Here is a 24,883-nt window from a genome sequence, read left to right on the forward strand (position 1 = left end):
CAGGCAATGACTGTACGACTGCTGACCTTTCCTTGCAAGGGAATAAATAACTGTTACTGATCCATGTTTGTCTCTTATTCAGTGATGTAAAATAGTTTGCCACTACAGTACAGTATATGCATATATTTGTTTTCCATTTTCTTGTAGAGATAGTCAAATCAAGTCACCTTTATTTATATAGTGCTTTTTACAGTACATGTTGTTTCAGCTTTTCAGAGATAACATGACAATAATGCACCAGTTCATCGGGTCGTGCTGCTCGTCATCGAGGAGATTCACCCGCATATGAAGCGCTAGTGCAGAGAAAGCACTATACTGTATAAATGTAGCAAATTATTAATGTTATTATTATGTGATTTAGGGAATAAGCTGAAGGTTTTAAAGGGCACTAATGTAATAGAGTTTGAGGGACACATTTAACGGTTTTACACATTATGCATCACAATATATTGTATTTTATGATATACACTACTACTCAAAACTGCTGATTAGATTGAGCAATATATACAGTATGTTGTATAATGTATAGCTTATATATGAAGAGTTCAGATGCAAAAGCCTCTAAGTGCCATCTGAAATTTTCTTCTAAAATTATCATTTTTATCAAGCTCTTATATTTAAGTTCAGTAATTTCACTTAAAAGCCAATGAAAATGACCTATTAATTGTCATTTAAGTGAAATTACTGAATTTAAATATACAAGCTTGATAAAAATGATAATTTTGGAAGAAAATTTCAGATGGCACTTAGAGGCTTTTGCATCTGAACTCTTCATATATACTATGTAACCTTTATTTCAAAGTGAAGAAAACATGAGTGAGGAACAGGAAAACTGATTGTCAAGTGCTTCAAAAACTCTTTTTTATTATTGTTATTCTCATGAAATGTATTTACTGGGAAAAGGGAAAGTTTTTCCCTGAAACAATATTCATTAATTTAATTTCTCTGAAAATGAAAGTCATGACACAAAAACACCTGTGAGAGTTTAATGCACAATATTCTGATGATTGGATTATAATTCAGTCCTCAGTAAAGAAGCAGATATTGAACAAAAACTTTTAAATAAATTAATATCACACTAAATGCAGTGCAGATGCTGCTCTGTAGATTCACATCTCCATTAGTTTTCAGTTCAACAATGTTGGAGCATCAACTTTAATTAAAACTCTATTAAACAGGACAGAAGCAGTTGATGATCTGCATTAGTCTATGTCTATATTTAAGCATTTATTAAAGTATTTGCACTCAGAAATGATTTGTATCTGTTAATAACCAGTCTTTTTCCTTTAAGACTAAAGTTAATCTGATTATTAGAAGTTAAAACCTCAAACTCTCAGAGAATCTCAGGAATCTGACATATTCTCGGTTTAGACGAACAATCTTTGACTGAATGAGGTTTTTGTTGTTTCTCTGGAAATGAAAGTTTTCTCTCAGCAAACTTGAGAAAGCGTTATTAAGACACATCGATATATACACACACTTTCTAGGAACTTCAGCTTTCCATTGTTTTCTGTGTTTCCCTTTGGTTGTCATGGTTGGACATTAGTGTAAATATAATAATAGGCCTAATTATAATGAACACAGAATAATAATCAACATTAATATTCAGGGAAGACAGTTAGGCTCTTTTATTCGATGGGGGTCGCTCAGATATACAGAGCATATAACAGCAGCTTAATTCCACACTGAAGAGAGCGCACTGATATTACTAGCGTTTTTTACTGTGCTTGAATAGTATAGGAAAAAAATAACACTTTATTTTTAAATTTGAAAACGAAAGACTGTTTTAACAGTGTTCAATTTTTAGCTAACAGTGATCTAACTTACTAAAAGCTCTGAATGATTTACTTTTGCATTGAGATTGTTGTGTTTGGCTTTAGGGCAATGTGAAGGATTGCATTCCTTCTCTGTAAAAAACAAACAAAAAAACATGGACATTTGTATTGCTATCCCTTGATTTGTAAAATAATATATATATATATATAACAACCTGTAATGGTACATTTAGGTTTGGCAACAGGAAGCTTGTTAATTCCTCTTCTGCGGTGGGCTCTGGAGAGAGAGGTTCACATCTGCCTGATGAAGGAGCCAATCAAAGAAGTACATTTTTAATGATCCCACTGGCTGCTTTAAAACACCTCTTAAAGTCACATAAAAAACCTGTTCTAAAAGTTACATATTTCTTGTTAAATTGAAGATAGTTTTGTACAATCAAGACAAATCCACTTTATTATGATTGAAAAAAAAAAACATCCACTAAAAAATAAAATAGCATGAGGGGGAATGCAGATTGAAGAAATGATTTAAGTCTCAGGTTGAAGGAAAGGAAGATGAACCGAAGTTATCTGCCATTTCGTTGTTAAGGTGTGATGGGCTCTTGAGAACAGTCTCTGCCTACAAAAGAGAAAAGACCCGTAAGGCCGTTAGAAGCTGATCTTCCATGTGCAGGGTACACTATTATACAGTATTGTGGTAATGTCAGGCCTGCAACAGCTTCTAAGAAGAAGGATGTGTTTGTAATCAGAGTTATATAGAATACGATTTTAAATGTACCTGTTGTGACATGGGTTTCCCGTAGCGAATAAATGTGGCTAGGTGCTCACAGTTGTTGTCGAGTACTCCGTATTTTCCGGGGCCATCACGCAAAATCTGTTGAACAGTTGCTCTCATCTCTTCTTCAGATTTTGGTTGTAATTTCCAGTCATATGTATTGTCGACTTTGCCACGACGCTTGAGCAGACCTTGCTTCACAGTGGCTCCTGCTTTACTGTTTAGTCCTTTTTCACCTGAAGGAAATATTTAATCGTCAAAGCCAAACCGTTTCCCCCAAACCTAGATTCACCCAACTGGGTAATTGTATGTAAAAAAATAATAATGTGATATAACTAACAATTAAAAGTAGGGATGTCCCGATCAGGTTTTTTTGCCCTCGAGTCCGAGTCCGAGTCATTTGATTTTGAGTATCTGCCGATACCGAGTCCCGATCCGATACTTAATACATAAAAAAAGAATAAAGAAGAGCGAAAAAACAGATCCAGGATGTTCCTTATTTTTTATTTAATTCACCTTATTTTAACATTCAACAACTCTGTTAACAAACAGAGCACTTCTGTGAGGTAGCTTGAACAATCAAGTAATAAATAAATTCTACACTTTTGGACTTTAGTGCAACAGTAAATATAAAAAAGTCTAATATATAAACAAATAGCGCCTCAACTTAAAATACCCGGCAGGCATGTGAACAAATAAAAAATAAAAGTGCTACAGTGTTTGCAAAGCCAGTAATGTGCTTTTAGGAACTGCACTCCTAACTCTTACGCCGGTTTCACACTGCAATGTTAGCAGAGCGTGCAGAGCGTATTTTTTTCGCCGCCCATGTTACCAGATTAAACCAGGCTTTAGAGCATTCACACCGCGCGCAGAGGCGGCGCGGCAGTGCGTAGCAGAGCAGAGCAGGAGTGCCGCGATCGTTTCGGCGCCGAGTCTATTTTTGCTGCGCCGCTTTTGCTGAATTAAAGTGACAATACATTGATCATGGCCAAAATACACCGCAGTTTTATCCAAAAAGTGCATTGATGATATCTATTGTGTTTTAAACAGTCAATCAAATGACCAACAGCAATTTAAAAAGAAAACAAATGTCCAAAAACAAACTTGTTGCCATGACAATAAAAACAAAGATGAACAAAAAGTTATATGAAATTATTAATAAAATAAGCTTCTTGACAAGTCTTTATTCTTAAATGTATTTGAAAACGAAAAAAGCAATGCCAACTTATCCATTATAGAGTAGCCTACTCTGTCTGTAACCTGCCCTACACAACCCGCGGTTCAGCCGCGCGTGACAAAAGCTGCCAGTGTGAAAGCAAAACGCGCGTGTCCTGCCCCTGCTCACCATATGAACTGCTCCTGCGCTGCTTACACTCTGCTAACGCGTGCAGTGTGAAACCGGCGTAACTCTGTGCCACCGCATAACTATAGATGTGTTAAAGAATAATGAGAATATATATACATATATCCGAGTCCTGATCGGGAGGTAACGTCCGATTCCGATCGAGTCTGAAAACACGTGATCGGATCGGGACATCCCTAATTAAATATGGCGGCAAATCAATGCCAATAATCACCGAGCACACAACTGATGCTAGCGCGCGCGGTGAATGACTTCCGCGAGAGGATAACAGATCTACACGCGAAGAAACGGGAACTCGCGAGCTCATTCAAACCCTGCGCGCGCGCATGACATCATCTCAGCACGCAATACAAGCCCTCGCGCGCGCGCATGATCATTCCCCACGCGCTCGCGCTTTATCTGCTCTCGCCTGCTGCTTTTGCTCGCTCGAACAGTTTTATTTTTGGCAGTCGAGGGGCGGGACTTACTGTTTTAATAACCTCAAATGTCATTGGTTACTTTTCCCCTTTTCCAGAAGTCAGTTGCGATTGGACGCCTGTCCAATGACTCGTAATTCACTTGACTTGAGACATGAGACATCACTTCATTTGTTTTATTTATTGTGGTTTATTAATGTGTAATGTGATTTAATGCATTGTTAATATAGAATAGATTCTTACCAGATACTTTTATTAACAGAAAGTCTTATTGCGTTGTGTTGTTAAGAGATATTTAGGCTACAGACTAATGACGCATTTCCATAGCTATTAGCATTGCAAATTGACCCAAATTTGTATACATTTTTACATTTTATATTCATAACACTGTGATTTGTGTTATTGGCATTAAAATACCTAAAAGAAATTGGAGAAAAATGGGAATGTAAAGTCATACAGGTGAAACTCGAAAATGTGCAAAAGTTCATTTATTTCAGTAATTCAACTTACAAGGTGAAACTAATATATTATATAGACTCATTACATGCAAAGTGAGATATTTCAAGCCTTTATTTGTTATAATTTTGATGATTATGGCTTACAGCTTATGAAAACCTTTTCACAATATTCTAATTTTGAATTTGTTTCTAATTTTGAACTTTTGCATGATGTTCTAACTTTTCGAGTTTCACCTGTATTTGCTGTATATCACCACTACATTACCACTATACTCCCATTCACCACTATTTACGTTTACCCAACCAAAATTATATTGGTTCTGAGAACATCAGAAATGTAAAACGTATCCATTAAATAGTTGCAAATATAACAAGGGCTTTGGATGAAAGATACATTACTTGTTTATATCAATATTCAAGAGTTGTTGTGTAAGCTTTTTGTTATCATCCTGTGTATTACTATGTCCATTTTGAGTGGTTTATTATATTTTCTAAATGTAAAAGGGATTCTGGCTTCTCAAGTTAAGATACAGTACACAGCATAAATGATTACACCCCTCTGAAACCCAACAAATTCAGAATTTTTTCTTTATCTAGGACATATTTTATTTTTTATTTTATTTTTTAAAGATATGTTATGTTCAGATGGGGTGTAATCATTTATACTGTGTACTGTATTTGCCTCATATAGGGCTGGGCAAAAAAATCGATTTTTCGATTAATCGTTTTTTAAAATGTGGTCGATTCAAAATCGATTCTCAAACGGCGAGAATCGATTTTTTTCCATCTTTATTGATCTGTTACCCAATTATTAGTTTTCCTCCACTATTCAGGCTGGCAAACTCCATTTTATAGCTAATGCTGTGATTTTATGTTAGTTTGATCTAAATCATAAAATAAACTCAACTAGTACTGCACATTCATACTTTCTCTTATTAGGTTATTAGCTTACAAAAAGTTAGATGGTTAAGATCACTATATAATATTTTAATATCTAATTTGCTGTGTTTAATAATTTGCTGGGTTTAATTTTGTTCTTCTATATTTTGTAGCAAATTCTGAAAAGGCATTTGTAAGCTAATTCATATACTGTGTACTGTATCTTAACTTGAGAAGCCAGAACCCCTTTTGCATTTAATAGAAAACATAATTAACCACTTATATTACCTAAAAATTTATAAAATATTTGGTCAATTTGCAATGCTAATAACCATGGAAATGCGTCATTAGTCTGTAGCCTAAATATCTCTTAACAACACAACGCAATAAGACTTTGTTAATAAAGTATCTGGTAAGAATCTATTCTATATTAACAATGCATTAAATCACATTACACATTAATAAACTAACCAATGACATTTGAGGTTATTAAAACAGTAAGTCCCGCCCCTCGACTGCCAAAAATAAAACTGTTCGAGCGAGCAAAAGCAGCAGGCGAGAGCAGATAAAGCGCGAGCGCGTGGGGAATGATCATGCGCGCGCGCGAGGGCTTGTATTGCGTGCTGAGATGATGTCATGCGCGCGCGCAGGGTTTGAATGAGCTCGCGAGTTCCCGTTTCTTCGCGTGTAGATCTGTTATCCTCTCGCGGAAGTCATTCACCGCGCGCGCTAGCATCAGTTGTGTGCTCGGTGATTATTGGCATTGATTTGCCGCCATAATTAAAAGTCACCTGACCATGTCTGGATAATAAACTAAATATACAAGAGACAAGCCCATCCTGCACAGTATACTGTATACAGTTATACCAGAATGTTTAAGAACTATTACACAACAGGCTATGAAACACATGTCTAATTGTTTGAATGCATTTTAATTCCTTAATAAAATGCATGTTACTGCAATACACACTTCAGTATATGTAGCTAGGCATGTAATTTTATACATGGCAATGGTGCAGTGCATTTACATTGTGTCTTTGTCTTACCATGAGGACATGGGTGAAAGTGCTTTGAGACAGGAATGTTTAGGTGATAAAAGAAAAGAATACTGTCAGGGTTCTGCCCTGCCAGCTTTGTCTTTGTTGTCTTTGTTTCATGTCTCTATGTTTGTGTTGTGCTTAAACACATGGCTTTGTCTTTGTTTGTGTTGGCCATGTGCTCCCCTGTTCCTGCCTCCTTGTTTCCCGGTACCACGCCCCCTTGTCTAGTTGAATCCTCATTTGTCTGAGTGTGCTCACCTGTTCCCCTTGTTCTTTGCTTCCTTTAAATGTGTGCTCTTTCCCTCATGTGTGGCCAGTTCGTTAGATGTTGTGCTACTGTGTACTTCTGTGCTACATTGTTTGGTGTTGGTTCGTCACTCTTGTCTGTTCTCTCTCACCTAGTTCATGTATCTGAGTTTCCTTGTGGAGTTGTTTCCTCAATCTCGTCTGTGTATCCAGGCTTCTGGAGGTTGTTTGGAGTTCTCTTCATTCCAGTTCCCGGTTGGCATCCACACAGGATTATTCATATCACTCATCCTCTCCGGTGTATTTGTATCCTGGTCGCCTGCCTGCTATACGGGGTGTTTTGAGTATATTCATCTGTTCAACCTGCCTTCAATAAACTGTGTGCTTGCATTTGGATCTACGACTCTCCTTCTGACAGAACGAATCGACCACATCTTGTCATCTGTCAACTATCTTGTCAATAAACCTGTTAACAACTCGTTCTGCACTTGAGTCCTCCTTCATAGATCCGTGACAGAACAAACTGGCCATTTTATGACTCAGCAGAATGAGCATCAAGCCTCCCGCCTGCTAACATGCGGGAGAGAATGGCTCGTCATCTGGGTCTCACTGCTCTTCGCCAGGATGGCTCTGAGGTGGGGGGTTTTGCCCAGTTTTTTTGGACCATGGCTGTGGGGCTAGATTATAATGACGCTGCTCTCAAGGACATTTTTAACTCCTGCGTGGATGACCCCCTGCCTGCATGGGAGATGAAGGGGCTTGAAATTCTAGATTTCTGGGGTTTCTCCAGGTACCTTGTTCATCGCAGTAAGTGGGATTCAAAATCTGAGTCTGCGGACTTAAACTCTGTCTTCTCTGAAACTGCCAAGAGTTTTCCTGTTACTTCAAGGTCTGCTAAGTCTGTTTCAGTTACTGCTGAGGCGACGAAGGTCACTGCTATTCTGCCTGGGTTGGCTGAGCTAGCTGAAGATGTTACAGAGGCAGTCCAGCAAACGGTATCAACTCGTCGAGAGAGGAAGAAGAGAAAGGCCCGCAAAAGACAGTCTATGATTCTCCATTCTCAAGCTCCAGATCCAGTGGTTCCTGAGGTATCAAGTCCAGTGAAATAAATTTTTAAGCCGTTGACTAGTAGTGTTATTCCTTCCGAGACAATCTCTACCAGTCCTGTCATGTTAACAGAGGCTAGTCCCAAGATGCCTGTTGTCATTGCTGCAGAGGCCTTCTCTGAATGTCTTACAAATCTTGTCAAGTGTCTAGAAATCTCTGCCAAACCTGTTGTGACCACAGAATCCGCGCACGCTGCTGTGAAGGCGGTCCCCGTGCACGCTGCTGTGAAGGCGGTCCCCGTGCACGCTGCTGTGAAGGCGATCCCCGTGCACGCTGCTGTGAAGGCGGTCCCCGTGCACGCTGCTGTGAAGGCGATCCCCGTGCACGCTGCTGTGAAGGCGGTCCCCGTGCACGCTGCTGTGAAGGCGATCCCCGTGCACGCTGCTGTAAAGGCGATCCCCGCGCACGCTGCTGTGAAGGCGGTCCCCGCGCACGCTGCTGTGAAGGCGGTCCCCGTGCACGCTGCTGTGAAGGCGGTCCCCGCGCACGCTGCTGTAAAGGCGATCCCCGTGCACGCTGCTGTGAAGGCGATCCCCGTGCACGCTGCTGTGAAGGCGATCCCCGTGCACGCTGCTGTGAAGGCGGTCCCCGTGCACGCTGCTGTGAAGGCGGTCCCCGTGCACGCTGCTGTGAAGGCGATCCCCGTGCACGCTGCTGTGAAGGCGATCCCCGCGCACGCTGCTGTGAAGGCGGTCCCCGCGCACGCTGCTGTGAAGGCGGTCCCCGCGCACGCTGCTGTGAAGGCGGTCCCCGTGCACGCTGCTGTGAAGGCGATCCCCGTGCACGCTGCTGTAAAGGCGATCCCCGTGCACGCTGCTGTGAAGGCGGTCCCCGTGCACGCTGCTGTAAAGGCGATCCCCGCGCACGCTGCTGTGAAGGCGGTCCCCGCGCACGCTGCTGTGAAGGCGATCCCCGTGCACGCTGCTGTGAAGGCGGTCCCCGCGCACGCTGATGTGAAGGCGGTCCCCGCGCACGCTGCTGTGAAGGCGATCCCCGTGCACGCTGCTGTGAAGGCGGTCCCCGCGCACGCTGATGTGAAGGCGATCCCCGTGCACGCTGCTGTGAAGGCGGTCCCCGCGCACGCTGATGTGAAGGCGGTCCCCGCGCACGCTGCTGTAGTGTAGTAGAAGGACACTCTTTGGTGACGCGGCAAGAACCGTTGTCGAGAGGCTTCAGGAGGCAGAGCGACAGTCAGCTATCCCCAGTTGTCAGTCCAGGTTTCATGGGGTTGCTGCCAGGGGGCAGCCTCATGGGACTGCCGCCAGCTCCTCATATTTTGAGAAGGTTGCCTCTCGTGCCCCCCCGTATAAGGCTTGGGGCCAGAGGAAATATTCTCGCACGAAGCCCTCCATACTGAAGACAGGTCTGAGGACTGTCTCTCTAGTTAAGATGGCTTTGACTAAGAGGTCTTGTCGTAACACGCGGACCCTGATGGGCGTTCCCCCAGGAGAGCGAGTACAAGAGTCTCACCCCCTTATGCACCCCTTAGGAAATCGATGTCTGCTTCCCGCCGCCGATGGCGCCTCGGGACACATCGGCTTCCAGCGAACACAAATCGCAGTGTCTGCCCGAAGACGTTGCAGCCCTGTCGAGTTCGCCGCCTCTCAGGAGGTCTGTAGAGAGCATATTTCGGTTAGTAACTGCCAGTTAGCTGCTTCAGGTCATCGAAGCCATTTGGAAATTTATAGCTGAGTTAGGCCTTGTTTTGAATCTCAAGGTACTGGATCAACCTCCGAGGGGGTTCAGATTCAAGATACCGACTGTCAGTCAGACCAGCTCCGAGGACTGGTCTGTCATGATAGATCCACAAGCTCCTTAACTCCTCGTTCCCTTCTAACCCCATCACAGGAAGTTTCCAAGATCCGCTTTTGGAGGAAAAGCGCATCAGTTCCGGACTCTTCCATTCGGCCTAGTATTGTATCCCCACACCTCCTCGGAATGCATGGTCACTGTCCTAGCTCCATGGAGTCTTCAGGGCATCCTCATTCCTGTCCATTGACTACTAGAGCAGACGGTTCAACACCGAGGGTTTCTGAGTCTCGTGAGGTGCTCAGGAATATGGCTCAGAGTCTTGGAAAAATCACTAGTTCCTCTTCAGAGAAACCGATTCCTGGGGGCGGTGTAGGTTATAGTCATGATGCAGGCACAATTGTCTCCAGCTCAGACATTCACCTTCCTGACCATAGTCATGAATATCAAGCTAGGCCAGGCCACCACTATATGACCTTATCAAAGAGTGGGCTCACTGGCAGCAGTGTTCAACATCCTATTCTTTGGCCTGCTAAGACGTGGGGGCCCTGTAGTAGTGGCTCAGGACCAATGGGTTTTTCCCGAGAGGGAACCCACTCCGCATGACCAGAGTTACGCGCATATGCCCTCGTTTTCTGATCATGGGGAGGAAGATATGGTTTCTGCTCCTAGAACCTGTGTTGGAAACACAGGGTCTGAGGAGATTTCAGAGAGGCCATCAGGTTCTATTTTTGACAGACAAGATGTCGGTGGTCTCTCTGATCAAAGAGGGGGCAGTCATCCTGTCGAGGCAGGGGCTACGGCCCGGGGATTTCTAACTCCACCCCAAGTTGGCTTCAGCCGGGATGGAGGTCGGTTTGTCGGAGGTGGTCCCGTTTCCCTTTCATGCGGACGGCCACCTTCCACGCCACCTCTCCCGTGCTCTTCCCGTGCTGGTTCTGGATATCATGATACAGACATGGTTGAGGCCACGTCTGTGTATGTTTTCCCCGATTGTTCTGCCCCTGGGGGTTCTAGAGTGCAAAAGGGTTCGGCAGTATGGGATTAGCTTACTCCTAGTCGCCCCGTACTGACTGGCCCGAATATGGCTTCCAAACATCTGGGCTCTCCTGGCAGGCCTTCCGCGGTAAATCCGGATCAGGATGGTCCTCCCTCCTCAGTCCAAGGTCGTGATATTTCACCCTTGGCTGAAGCCCAAGAAGCTGCTGGATTGGCCCCTGAGGGGGACCAATTCACAAATTCTGGTCTCTCAACCGAGGTTGTTGAGACCATTCTAAACTCTAGAGCCCCCTTCACGAGGAAACTTTATGCATTTAAATGGAAAATTTTAATTTCATGGTGCAGAGAATGTCAGTTGGGCCCAGTTAACTGCCAAGTGGCTTCAGTGCTTCAGTGGCTTCAGTTCAGAGTTCCTCCAGAATCGTTTCTCTGACAGGCTCTCCCCGTCCACGCTTAGGGTCTATGTGGCAGCTATATCAGCCTTCCACGCGCCTTTAACGGTGGGCACTCTGGGGACACACCCACTCATAATTTGTTTCCTTCGTGGAGCCAGGAGGATGAGGCCTGCCATCCAGCCTAGGGTCCCCACGTGGGACCTGGCATTGGTCCTCGAAGGGTTATTCCTGGCACCCTTCGAACCCCTGGATAAGATGTCTGAGAAATTTTTATCCTTTAAGGTAGCCTTCCTGCTCGCTATTACTTCCCTGAAACGAGTTGGCGACCTGCAGGCGCTATCTGTGGCTCCCTCTTGCCTCGAGTTCGCTCCTGGCCGAATGTGGCACAGTCTATAATCCTTCAGGCCTTTCATCCTCCACCGCATGTGTCGGCTGATCAAGCTAAACTACACTTGTTATGCACTGTCCGAGCTCTTGAGGCCTATGTACATCGGATGTACACCTATGTAAGTCGAACCAGCTGTTTGTGTGTTTTGGGTTATCCAAGAAGGGCTCCCCAGTCTCCAAACAGACTATTAGCAAGTGGATAGTAGAGGCTATTTCTTCAGCTTACGAGGTGCACAATCTGCCTTCACCTCTCCTGATAAAAGCCCACTCAACTAGAGGAGTGGCATCCTCTAGAGCCTTGCTAGCAGGGGTTTCTCTTCAAGAGGTCTGTGATGCCGCTGGCTGGGCCTCCCCACACACATATTCATAAAACATTACAGTCTGGATCTGCCCTCTACACCAGGTTCACAATTTCTCATGTCTTGAGTGTGCCAGATTGCTTCACACCAGGGCGGGGTCTCTCAGTGTGGCGGTGTGGGTATTCGTTCCCCAAAGTGTCCAGTATCGATGCAGCGGGAGTTCCCTTGCGAAAGGGAACGTCTCGGGTTACTTGTGATTGGCTGGTGTGTGTGACGCGCTTATGACTGCTAGCCAATGACTGCGCGTTTCCTCTTTTCAAGCCAGCGGAGGGTTTCCCGCTCAAGACGCTTTGTTCTGTTTACTACTTAATTAATCAGTGTAACAGACATCCATAGGCTTTATTCTCAGATTGCGTTATTTATTTGTTCTGAAATACTCGCCTTAATTCTCAGTGGTTGTGGAGATCTCGGATCAGAACAAAATCACATTACAGTCTGTATAAATGCTCTGCAGCCAGATATTAACACACACACACACACACACACACACACACACAGAGAGAGAGATATGTAAAACACAGGATTGTTCAGTGATATTAAATTATTCACAGATTGAGCAGATATTAAAGGGCAAAAGACCCTCAGTAACACTGATCAGTTTCTGCTACAGAGGAGTGTGTTCAGTGGCAGACCCAGCCCAGCTCCACCAGCAGATCTATCTATCTAGTTTTTGATAGGGTTAACATTATCTAAATATATTTGCATTTTTTAAATGATTTTGTAATGCACTTTTAAGAATAGTAATTCACATACTAAATCTGCACATGAGGATGAGGAAGAGGAGGATATAGTGACAGTGAATCCTGCAGGGAGATGATGATGATGATGATGCAGATGGAGATGGAGATGATAACTTGATATGATGGTTTGGTAATAATTGTGTTCCTCTATGGTACAATTTTGCCTGAGAGCAACAGCTGGATATGAAATGTTACTTTTGATTAAATATGTAATACATTAAAAGCTGGTTAAGTGTGTTAGTTCAACTGTCTGGTTAAAGAATTGTAAAGAAAATAATGTTTTTCTGTGAAAATGTCAAACGTTTTAATTTATCCTCGGTGGTTCAATGTTACAACATACTTTAAATGTTTGGGACATTCTACAGAAACGTACATTATCTGTCCTTGAATTGTTACAGTGAATAAAAAAAGTATTTAATCCAAAAATGTCTAAAACTGGCTCATAGTTGATTTCTGTGAGTTGTTCTGTAAAGGAATATGTCATTCATTGGGCTCTCAGATATTTATTTCTATATTAAAAACACTTTTGAAAATTTCAAATCCTGTCCATGTCCTTGTCCTCAGCCAAACTGGAGCTTTCATAGTTTCGTTATGCTAAAAACTGTTATTTAGAAGCAAAACTCCATCAATAACAAGTTTAAGCTGTTATCATTCACATCAATTGATCAAAATCATGACATTATAAATTCTACAAATAAATACTATTCTAGATCTGTCCCCATGTTTTCGGTCAGTCCTGTCACGTTTACGCCTTTAAGGGAATCACTCAGAGGAAGTGACATCATTGACCCAGGTGAAGCCGACATTGATCAAGGCTGAATTATGTCTGTGAATTGTATGATTTTAAGCTTGTTTTTGTATGGGTTTTTTTAGGAAGACGAGCTAAAGGGTCAGGCCCTGTCACGGTAAAACATTGCAGAAAATAATGTTTTAAACCCAAAACATGTCTAAAAAGGTTACTGAAATTCCTTGCTTGCATGTTAACAGTTTTTATGCTAGCATGCTAGCAGGCCGAGTAATGGCAGTTTAAAATGGCCGACCGTCAGGCCCACATTCCTGTGTGACACGGCCTTACAAATTAATGTTATTGTTCTTTTTTATTACATTTATTGCATATATTATGTATTTAGCGCATGCGATAGTAAAGTGGAGGCCCAGGTGCTTGATTTTTATACACCCGTGGCCGCGGAAGTGACTGGAACACCTGCATTCAGTTATCTGGAGGCTGTCCCAATACTTTTGGCAATATTGTGTATGTCCTTGGCTGAATTTTACCATAGTCTAATATTACATTAACATTAAAATTATAATAATAATTTAAAAAAGAAATGCCAATCAAAACTTAAATAAAGAACACAAAACATAACTTTTTCTGCATCATCAAAATCCATAAAGTAAGTCCTGTCACACAGGAAATTATGACATAAAAGTGTACTAGGAAATATTAATTAATCTCTTTAACTGTAGATGAAGGTGGGTGTATATTTCCACTGCTATGTTTTTGTAAAAATCTCCTGTGTAAAGGTAGTTATTTTACAGCTATATGAGTGTCTGGCAGGTATTCTGTGATTTTGACTACGGGTACTTATATTTCTTAAATGAATTACAAAATCATGTTAAGATACAATCAGGGACATGTGATCAATAAGAAAATGCTATTTGCATAAAATAAATTCATTAGGAAACCATTCTAACATACAAATTTGTCTGTGACAGGGCCTGACATTTTAGGGGTTAAATGCGTATAAAAATGTATTTTTTTCAATCATAAAAACATGCTGAGATGGCATGATATGTGTTTCTCATAGTTTAACATGTCCTCCACATGACTCAACACTCAGATTTAAGAAAAATATATTTTTCCCCCAAGATTTTCTATAAGTGTAAATGTACGTTTCTGGTAGAATGTCCCGTATATTGATGTTATATTGAGCAGAAGAAAACACCACAAATAACTTCTCGATATATTGCACACCAAATGGGTTGATTGGGTTTCTAGTTTTGCTAGACTAAATATGCTACTTTTATCCTCAACCTATTGAGATCATATTTATAGTTATAAACACAGAAAAGCGCTCTGTCAGATGTAGTGAGTGGCTCTGAAAAGAGCCGTTGGTGGTCGGCGAGCCGGAGCGCTTATTTGGCCTTGGCGGGCTTCTCGGTCTTCTTGGGCAGCAACACGGCCTGGATGTTGGGCAACACGCCGCCCTGAGCGATGGTCACTCCGCCCAGAAGCTTGTTCAGCTCCTCGTCGTTGCGCACCGCCAGCTGCAGGTGCCGGGGGATGATGCGGGTCTTCTTGTTGTCCCGAGCGGCGTTTCCAGCCAACTCCAGGATCTCCGCGGTCAGATACTCGAGCACAGCCGCCAGATACACAGGAGCTCCGGCGCCGACGCGCTCGGCGTAGTTGCCTTTGCGGAGGAGCCTGTGGACACGGCCGACGGGGAACTGCAGCCCTGCCCTGGACGAGCGAGTCTTGGCCTTCGCTCGAGCTTTGCCGCCGGTTTTGCCTCTGCCGCTCATTTTAACAGTCAGTTTCTACAATCCTCACAGTGGAAGAGACTGAATGAAGAGCAGCAGCTCCACAGCCTGTGTTTATACGAGAGAGCCCGTCGCCCATTGGCTGAGAGTCTGACAGCATTTCAACCAATCACTGAACTTCCCTATAAAGCCCCACCCCCCTTTCTGGCGGGAATATTTATGCGCAAGTTTTTGACAAAATGGATGAAACCATTGAAATATGTGTGGAAGAAAATTCAAATAGGTACAAAAATGGATATTATAAAAGTGCTTCACCCTCATCACCACACTGTATATTGACCTGATACTTTACAGTATTGTGTTGCTATTATAATACTGGAGTTTTATCACTGCTTATTGTTTCTATTGTTTCTTATTGTACTCAACCTGTGTTTTTGTTGCAGGAGACATGAATGCTGATATTTCTGATGCAAACTCTCTGTTTGTTAATCACTTAACGCATTTTTGCACTGACATTGGTTTAATACTGTCAAGCAAGGTCCTTTAGCCTGATAATAGTTATACTTACATCAGTGAGGCATGGCATACCACCTCAGGTTAGATCATTGTGTGTGTACGACTGATGCACACGCTTCTTTGGATGCTATGACGATTCATTATGATTTTGCCATTGCCGATCATATACCGTTTTCTCTGTCTTTAAATGTTAAAAACTTACCAGTGTTAACTACGGTGGCTAATAGCGTTAACTCAGGAAGACTAGACTGGACTAAATTAACCATGGAAGATTTCCAGAAGTATCATGTCAGGACTGGGAAACATTGCACTGCCCAAAGACGCCATTAGATGTGGTGATATTAATTATAAGAATCCACACCATAGTAAAGATTTATGTGTTTTATATGACTCAATTGTGGAAACACTTAATATTGCCATAGGCATTTTTATAAACCTCAGCTTCGTGCCAAAGCTCGGTGTGTGTTTAAAGACTGGATAGAGATAGACACGGCCCTTTATTTGAAGGAAAGAAACGGGCAAATGCACATTTTCTCTGTATCAGACACATTTACACATTTACTGTTGGTAACGGAGTTCGTCAGGGTGGGATTTTGTCACCTTTTCTTTTTAACGTGTATATGGCTGACCTGTCACAACAATTAAATCAATGTAACACAGGATGATAAGCAATACTCTCAGTAATCACCTTATGATGATCTGGTCATGGTGTGCCCATATAGTGCTGGGTTACAGCAGCTGCTGAAGGTCTGCTCTCAGTGCGGTGCAGATTCTGATATCAAATATAATGCTAGTAGAGCAATATCATGATTGTTAGACGTAAGGAAGACAGGAAATTAGTATCCCTGATTTCTTTTTATCTGGTACTGCCCTTAAAGTGTGTGATGAGGTTAAATATCTTGGCCATCATATTGTAAATGATTTATCGGCTGATAAGCACATCAATAGACAGTGTCGCGAGATATATGCTCCGGCTGATGTGCGTGCATGTAAATGTGGCATGTGTTCTGCTTATGTTCAAAGCAAAGCATCCTGTGCACTTTATTCTGCCCGCGGTCTCACAGCAAAGAGAGCGTGCAGAGCTGGATGTATAATGATGGCATGAGACTGCTTCTAAAACAGCAAGGCGGTGTAGTGCTAGTCAGATGTGTGTTAATGTTGGTCTGCCTGTTCTGCCTTAATAAGAAATCTTATTTTTCGATACATGAATGTCTGCCTCTGAAAACAGAATTATAGCTTTATCCCCCAGTGATTTGAGCTGTCAGGAACACATCTCGGCTGTGGAGACACTGGCGCTCCGGTTTGTATATTACAACTGAAAGTTATTGACCTTTTATTAATTTATTTCTATGTACTGTATATATTATTGCTATGTTGTAACTATTGTCATTTTTTAAACTTGTACTATGGACCTTCCATCCTGAGTCCTGAATAGTCATTATTATTATTATTATTATTATTATTGTCACAATTCTCCAGTGCAGTGTTATGCGTGTGTGTGTGTGTATGTTGTACTGTTATACACCTTATTTGGACTGTGATCACTGTCTGAACACTCATTAGCTTTTTGGCCTTTTTATTATTTGTAAAAAATTGGTTTAAGAGTTTTCTAATACTTGGTGACTTATCTTAGTGTTTTACATTGTTCAGATTACATGAATCCAAGTAGTTTAAAATCACATATGTACGGTGGCCGAGAGGTGCAAAACAAATCACAATTACAAAAACAAAATAACAATTCAGAAAACACAACGACAATTTAGAAAACAAAATAACAATTCAGAAAACACAACGACAATTTAGAAAACAAAATAACAATTCAGAAAACACAATAACAATTCAGAAAACACAACGGCATTTCAGAAAACACAACGACATTTCAGAAAACACGACGACAATTCAGAAAAAACGGAAAAGGTAGGTATATTTTGAGAATGACGTACTTATCGCTGAATGGACGAGATACCTGTCAATCAAGCCAGAACCGGAATCAAGCGATACTGTCTGGAAGTACCGGTAGAAACAAATCGTACCCATCAACGTGCCAAAGATAGTTCGGTCCCATGGAGTGATAGGTACGCCTAACGAATCTACGACGTGTCCTTGTTCTGTCCCTGGTGGGTTAAGTTCTTGCAGCAGCCGCATATGTCATCACGTTTAACACGCAAATTCTGCAGAGAAGTAGGCTACTAACCACGTTGTCCGGTAGCCGAACAACTGTCCTGGTCGACGCAGCTTTTAATGTAGTGGTATGTCGAAAAATGAAATAAAAGAGAGCATTGCAGTGAAGGCTTCTTTGTTGGTGTATTTACTCAAAATGAAGCATAAGAGAATATGCATAACAAAAGCTCAAAACATACAATCTCAACATGTATATCACTTTTTTACAGTAATGACCGTTGTACACATAAGTGACTTTAAACATTCCATTACACTAGAAGGAAAAATATGATCAACAAGCTATTTAACACTCTCTCTGTGCAGTTCTCATGCTCTAGCCCCAAAATGACGTGTGACAGCTGGTAGTAACACTCTAATCTCATGCTTTTTACAAACTAAATATGACTGAAACAACATCATGTACTCTCATACACTCATTATGACCAGTTATAATGAATAGCGGGCTATCGCGCTAATCGCGAAACACTCATGCTAACCATGTGCTCAGGCATACTAAACTCATGACACACTATTAATATAGTAAATATTATGTGGTATGTCGCCAGCATGTCCACAATCACGGCACATGAATGTCCTTCTTCAAAGTAAAAGTTTAATGTGTTCTATTTTTGCATAGCAAAACAAAGTTGATCACAAATTTCTTGATTGACAGGTATCTCGTCCAATCAGTGATAAGTACGTCATTCTCAAAATATACCTACCTTTTCCGTTTTTTCTGAATTGTCGTCGTGTTTTCTGAAATGTCGTTGTGTTTTCTGAAATGCCGTTGTGTTTTCTGAATTGTTATTGTGTTTTCTGAATTGTTATTGTGTTTTCTGAATTGTTATTGTGTTTTCTGAATTGTTATTGTGTTTTCTGAATTGTTATTTTGTTTTCTAAATTGTCGTTGTGTTTTCTGAATTGTTATTTTGTTTTCTAAATTGTCGTTGTGTTTTCTGAATTGTTATTTTGTTTTTGTAATTGTGATTTGTTTTGCACCTCTCGGCCACCGTACATATGGGCTATTTGCTTAAATTAAAATACACAGTTTTGCTCTTTTCTCAGAGTTAGTGGGTGGCTCTTAAAAGAGCCTTTGATGTGATGAGGCACATGAGGGGTTTATCTCTTCTTGGGAGGTCCCCTCTTAGGCTTGGCGGCTTGAGGCTTTGCCGCCTTCGGTTTCGCCGCCTTGGCCTTCTTCGGGCTCTTGGCTGCTTTCTTCGCGGCCGCGGGCTTCTTCGCCTTCTTGGGGCTCTTCGTCGCCTTCTTAGCGGGCTTGGCGGCGGGTTTCTTGGCCTTCTTGGGTGATTTCTTGGCGGCTGCGGGCTTCTTTGCTGCGGCGCTCTTGGGCTTCTTGGCGGCGGCGGGTTTCTTGGCCGCGGGCTTCTTCGCTTTAGGAGCCGCTTTCTTGGCCGCGGGCTTCTTCTTGCTCTCGGCTTGCTGCTTGTTGAGCTTGAAGGAGCCCGAGGCGCCGGTTCCCTTGACCTGCACCAGGGTGCCTTTAGTCACCAGGCTCTTGATGGCGATCTTGACGCGGGAGTTGTTCTTCTCCACGTCGTAGCCGCTGGCCGCGAGCGCCTTCTTCAGCGCGGCGAGAGACACGCCGCTCCTCTCCTTGGACGCGGACACCGCTTTGACGATCAGCTCGCCGACGCCGGGTCCTGCTTTCTTGGCTTTCGCCGCGGACTTCTTCTTGGGCGCTTTGGCCGGGGCGGCAGCGGCCGGGGCGGGGGCGGTTTCTGCCATAATCTCTCTCTCTCCGATCGGATAATCTACAAGCTTTCAAACACGGTCTGCTTTCAGCAGTGAATGAGGAGCGCACGAGCGGCGCTGCGCCTTTAAACAACACATGAGAACCTCGTAGACTCAACCCGCGCGCTCGCTGTCTGTGCGCGTCCACGAGCCGCGGACTCTTGTGTTTTCTTCTCGTACATTTGGGCCAAAACTGGAGCGATTAAATAGTTTTTCGCAGTCAAAACAAAGTGAACAGCAAGCAGAGGTTCTGGGCTTTCATTAGAGACTAAAATACGCGAAGAGGAAATGTTTCTTTTGACTCTATCAGATCAAATCCAAGGCGAGCATCAGTCACGGGGAAAAGCCGCGTGTAAATATAATGGAAAGTTTTACTGTAAAAGAGTGTAAAAGTCTGAAGGCGTCCTCTGTGTGTTTAGCAAACAGCCTGAAAGAGACTTTAATGAGATCAGCATCAGTGAGGGTCGAGGGGGGGCTTTGGTACTGATGGTGTTTTGGGCCGCTTGAAGCACAAGATCATCATCCAGAGTCTGTCTGTGACTCTCATCTCTGGCCTTATAATCATCATCATCATCATAAATATATACGTCAGATCACACAGTATTAATGTTTTAACTTGTTTTCATAAGCGGATTGTACATCATATCACGTAAAAAAAAAAGTAAATCGTCATTTGTTTCTCAGTCTTCGGCTTGTGAATGATGATTGTGTTAAAGCTCTGAATGAGTTTCTCATTTAAAGCAAGTGACTTAAAAACAACTTATTTTCCTCCCTATTTCTTATTTATCTCCTTGTTTGTACTTTTCTGGACAATGTTTGAAACTATGTATTTCTAGTATTTTGTATTTGCTTTGTATTTCCTTCAAACGTCTCTTTGGATACAATAATCTGCTAAATTATGGAATGTAAATAATAAAGCACATGTTCCTCATTCTAACTCATTTATAAAATAGTCATATTTACAGTATATGCTTGATATATTTGCACAGATGTTCCTGTTTTAGTCATACTATAAATACTAGTTTTCTGACCCATATATTTATCTTACTTTGTGTCATGAGAGCCCCATTTCTTTTCACAAGAACAACAGAAAATATATGACTCATAATTTTCCTGTTTCATATTAGTGAGGATATTTTGTGATTCACATGTAAAACCAGACAAACTCCATCTCTCTTTAACTCTGAACCAAAACTGAGAAACTTCTCGACCTAAAACAACAAACTTTAGACATTGATGCGCTTCAATTGATATAATTTTACTATTGAAACTGATTAAACAATGATAGAGTTATTTTATTCATAAACCAACAGTATCAGTGTTTCCAGCTTTGTTCGGTCGGACTGAGATTTTGACGACATCAGAGACACGAGGTTTTAAGGATCCAACTATTCATTTATAATTTTGTCTTAAAGGGACAATAAGTAACTTTTTAGGTATTTTATTATCTAAAATCAATATTTTTATTCATAAATATGTCCTCAATGGTGTACAAATACCTCTGCCAATGATCTGACTTATCCTCGTAAACGAAGAATTTATTATCTTTATATACATAGGACGGGTAGGTCCACGGAGGCTTCCATGTAGTTCCGCCATCTTGAAAAACTATAATAGCAGAGAGGGACAAAAAATTATGCAACTTTAAATGTGTAAATAAAAGAGAATTCATTGCTCTGGACATTGTTTATTTTTGTAATGACAGTCATAATTTCTACATGAAACAAATTCTTCTATAACGTTTTTCCCCCAACTATTTACAACAAACGTTAAACATCTCAAAATCAACATAAACATTTAAATTGTACAGTACATAAAATAAGAAAAATGATTTAGACTTTTATTCAGCTGAGTGGGAGACCCTGGTGCTGCTGGACCGGGATGGGCTCCACAATAGAGACCCTGGTAAGTCTTCTGCTGGTGGGACATCATCTGGGATGCTCTCCAGAGTGTTTGACTGCATATTTACACTATCCACTAAGTTGTCTACCAACAGGTTTGCAGGGCTGACTCATGGAATAAATATTGAGATACTTTATTACACTGAAGTACTTTTAATAACCACTAATACCGCATTGGGGAAAAACTACTAGTCATATATTTCTAACCTTAGTTAAGCAAACTTATCTTGCATACTCTAATGTACTTAAGGTATCAAGAGTAAAAGTAAAGGAATTCTGGAGGGGAAAAAAACTTGTCAGGGTTTTTATGATGGTTCTGCTTTTATATTACTGCATATGTTGCATTTTACTTCGGAATATTTTTAAGGTTGGATACATTTATGTACTTTTGTGTAGTTTATTGTAAAACAATCATATTGCAAAATAACATAATTTTGTAGTCCTGTGTGGGAAAATCACTTCGAGTAGCCTACCGGACCGGTCTAGCCTACGGTGGATTTTCTTGTCGCCTAGCAACAGTAGTGACTGACAGCTGCCAATCACGAGCGGGAGTAACATTCGCACTGGACTTTATTCAACTGGGTTTTTATATTCAAATAGGGTTGAAAACCTGTGTAAATATATTTACCAAGGTCCATTTATGTGCATAATAAAAAAATAATACACTAGCCTACAAAATCGCATCAAGGTAAGATATAAATGAACATTTGAATCTTCGGCTAAGCCGAAAGTACATGACCTGAAACATCCTTAATACCATGTCCTCCAGTAAAATATAAAAAATGACAATTCTGGCTCCATAGCTGTTTACTTAATTTTATCAAATGAATTGTCAGGATGGCAGCATAGGCTACTCTCGCACCGTTGCTTGGCGCCTGGAGCGGTAATCGGGAACACCTGGCTGCGCAATTAGGAAATCCTACGAAGGCTGCATGGTGTGTCCTTCGGAGGACGGATAGGCTGCATCGTTTGAAGTCCGCAGCCTTCGAAGGATGCAGTCTTCACATTGGGACACAGCTTATGGCTCTGGCAGAAACGGAGCAGAGCAGAGAGAGGCGCTTGTCACTGCCCCGGCAAGTTTAAAAGGCTGCACTGCACAGTTAAGTCACAGGATAACGAGTCCTCTTCGTCGAAAAAGTCCACAATAAGACCGTAAAAGGAAACGTGACCGGAGATTACAAAAACAAGGGTTATAATGTCGGGATAGCTAATGCATTTTTATTTTTTTATTAGCCTATATAGACCAGCGTTTCCCAGCGGGGTGACGCGGCACCCTGGGGTGCTTCTGGCGAGAGCAGGGGTGCTGTGTAAAAAAACAATTTTTTACCATCAATCTCGGATCGTCGGAAGTCTGTAATAACAACAAATAATGCGCACAAATTTATAATAAAAATGCAAATCATAAGTTTTCGGCGTTGAATTGCGGAGGTTGCTTTTGCGTGTGATTTTATTCCTGTGCCTCATTCCCAGTGCGTCCACATAAAGCTGCCTATTTTTCATTGATGCGCTTACAGTCAAATACACACGAAAACATTGTCACAACGTCCGTCTTGCCGCGTATTCACATAAACACATCGGTTATGTCCGTGCTGCTGTCAACGCAACGCGTGCGATTAATGTTTTTCAGTTTAACACGTTAAAAATATTTAACGCAATTAAAGCAGCATTTTTTTCTGTCATCCTTTGGCTAGCGTTACATTATATAATCACGTTCTTCTTCATGCAAATGCTTCTAACCATGCAAGCGAGAAAATACAAAAGAGAATGCGCTGTCTGTGATGCTGACACGACGCGCGCCAGACTCGACTTCTCTTTCGCGCTTTCGCTTTGAGTAGGCTATCCTCATGAGAGCAGTCTTAAATTAGTTAAATAAAGTCTTAAATGAACGTTAAGAGTTGTGAGAAAATGGGACGCGTGTGGGATCCACATGTGACAGTGCAGCAGTGACATCAGAATCAAATAACACTTCATTCATAAAAAGATGCCATTAAACAATTATTTGAAATACTGTCTTTATGATGTTTCTACATTAATTTGGAGATTTACTGTGAAATTATTAGGCTACATAAAATATAGTAAAAACAAGCTATCTTGTGCAATTATAACAAAATTATCCCAATAATTATCACATTATCCCAATAATTATCCCATACACTGAGTGAGCAAACATTTAGGTGAGATTTGCAATGGTAATTGAGCAATGTTTATATATGAATAAAAAGCCTTAATTGAATATGTCATTATGTAAAGTGATCTCTTCAGAAGAAAGTAATGATTTCCTAGATTTTAAATGGATGGACAAAAAAAATAAGAAAATAATAGATAAAAATATCTATATGACAGTAGGCCTGTAAGTTCTTCCCTGTGGTATTGAAAATTGATACATTTATTTATTTATTTATTTATTGCTCAAGTCATACATAAATGTTTCATTCATTCATTCATTCATTCATTCATTCATTCATGCATTCGTAACATGCATGAACGAAGAAGAAAAAAGGAACAGGAAGAAGAAAATCTTACCTGTCATTTATTTATGTGCACATCAAAAATTAAATAAAAAAACCCCAGCACATTTCAAGGTATAGTATCAAAGTAGTATCGTTACAACACTAGTGTAGGGTGACACACATTTTTTTAAAATTTCAAAGGGTGCCTTGACTGAAAAAAAGGTTGGGAAACACTGATATAGACAGTAGAACATAGTTAAAAGTTAAACAGGCTCTTTGATGAATAGCAGCTATTGAGTAAAGTAGAGAAGGCCCTATAAACAAGGTTGTAAGTTTTGTTTGTTCAAAACTGTAACATTCGTTTGTTCGTTGTGTCAAGTTGTAGTTTGTTTGAAATAACAAACCAGTTCACCCGAAGGAAAACTCGATGAAGTGCTATTAGAGGACATCCTGTCATAGCTTTTTGGTACATAATGGCTACCGTAGATGCAACACACATTTGAAAAAGCGAGGCGCTAGAGAGCACTATTCATTTAATTGCAAAATACAATTTCACCACTAGATGGGAGAAAATCCCACGTAGTGTCCCTTTAATAATGCAAATTACCCAATTACTGAAGCTTAATGTTGAACTAGATGCACTTTTCAGAACTGGCTCTATAAATATTACCAGACAGTCAGATTTCTTGTGTATTAAAAACTAAAATTGCATTTATTTTTCTATGACTTTTATTGTGTGTGTCAAAAAGGTGCAGTAAATGATAAATGATAAATCTCTTCTTTACAGCATTTGTTGAACTGTTCAAAAGATGACGAAGCATATGAAGCGTTGGAAGGAGGCCTTTTACTCGCTTACAGGACCTGACAGAAACCAGTGCTGCCACCGCCATTCCGTTCTGATGGATCCTTTCCCTTGTTTTAAATAAAATATTAAT

At 41.3% G+C, this 24,883-nt stretch overlaps 2 protein-coding genes across 2 annotated transcripts; both read right to left on the reverse strand.

Annotated features, from left to right (window-relative positions):
- Window positions 1–14,766: 14,766 nt before the first annotated feature.
- Window positions 14,767–15,239, reverse strand: LOC307155865 (histone H2A). Its single transcript, XM_079866857.1, has one exon. The coding sequence runs from the start codon at window positions 15,209–15,211 to the stop codon at window positions 14,825–14,827; it is 387 nt and encodes a 128-aa protein (XP_079722983.1). The 5' UTR covers window positions 15,212–15,239; the 3' UTR covers window positions 14,767–14,824.
- A 3,710-nt stretch (window positions 15,240–18,949) lies between these two features.
- Window positions 18,950–19,627, reverse strand: LOC307156120 (histone H1-like). The gene has a single exon (XM_079867336.1). It carries the CDS (start codon window positions 19,589–19,591, stop codon window positions 18,965–18,967), a length of 627 nt encoding a protein of 208 aa, XP_079723462.1. The 5' UTR covers window positions 19,592–19,627; the 3' UTR covers window positions 18,950–18,964.
- Between the last annotated feature and the right edge of the window lie 5,256 nt (window positions 19,628–24,883).

This window comes from Squalius cephalus, assembly GCF_949319135.1.
Source record: "Squalius cephalus genome assembly, chromosome: 3".
Lineage (NCBI taxonomy): Eukaryota > Metazoa > Chordata > Actinopteri > Cypriniformes > Leuciscidae > Squalius > Squalius cephalus.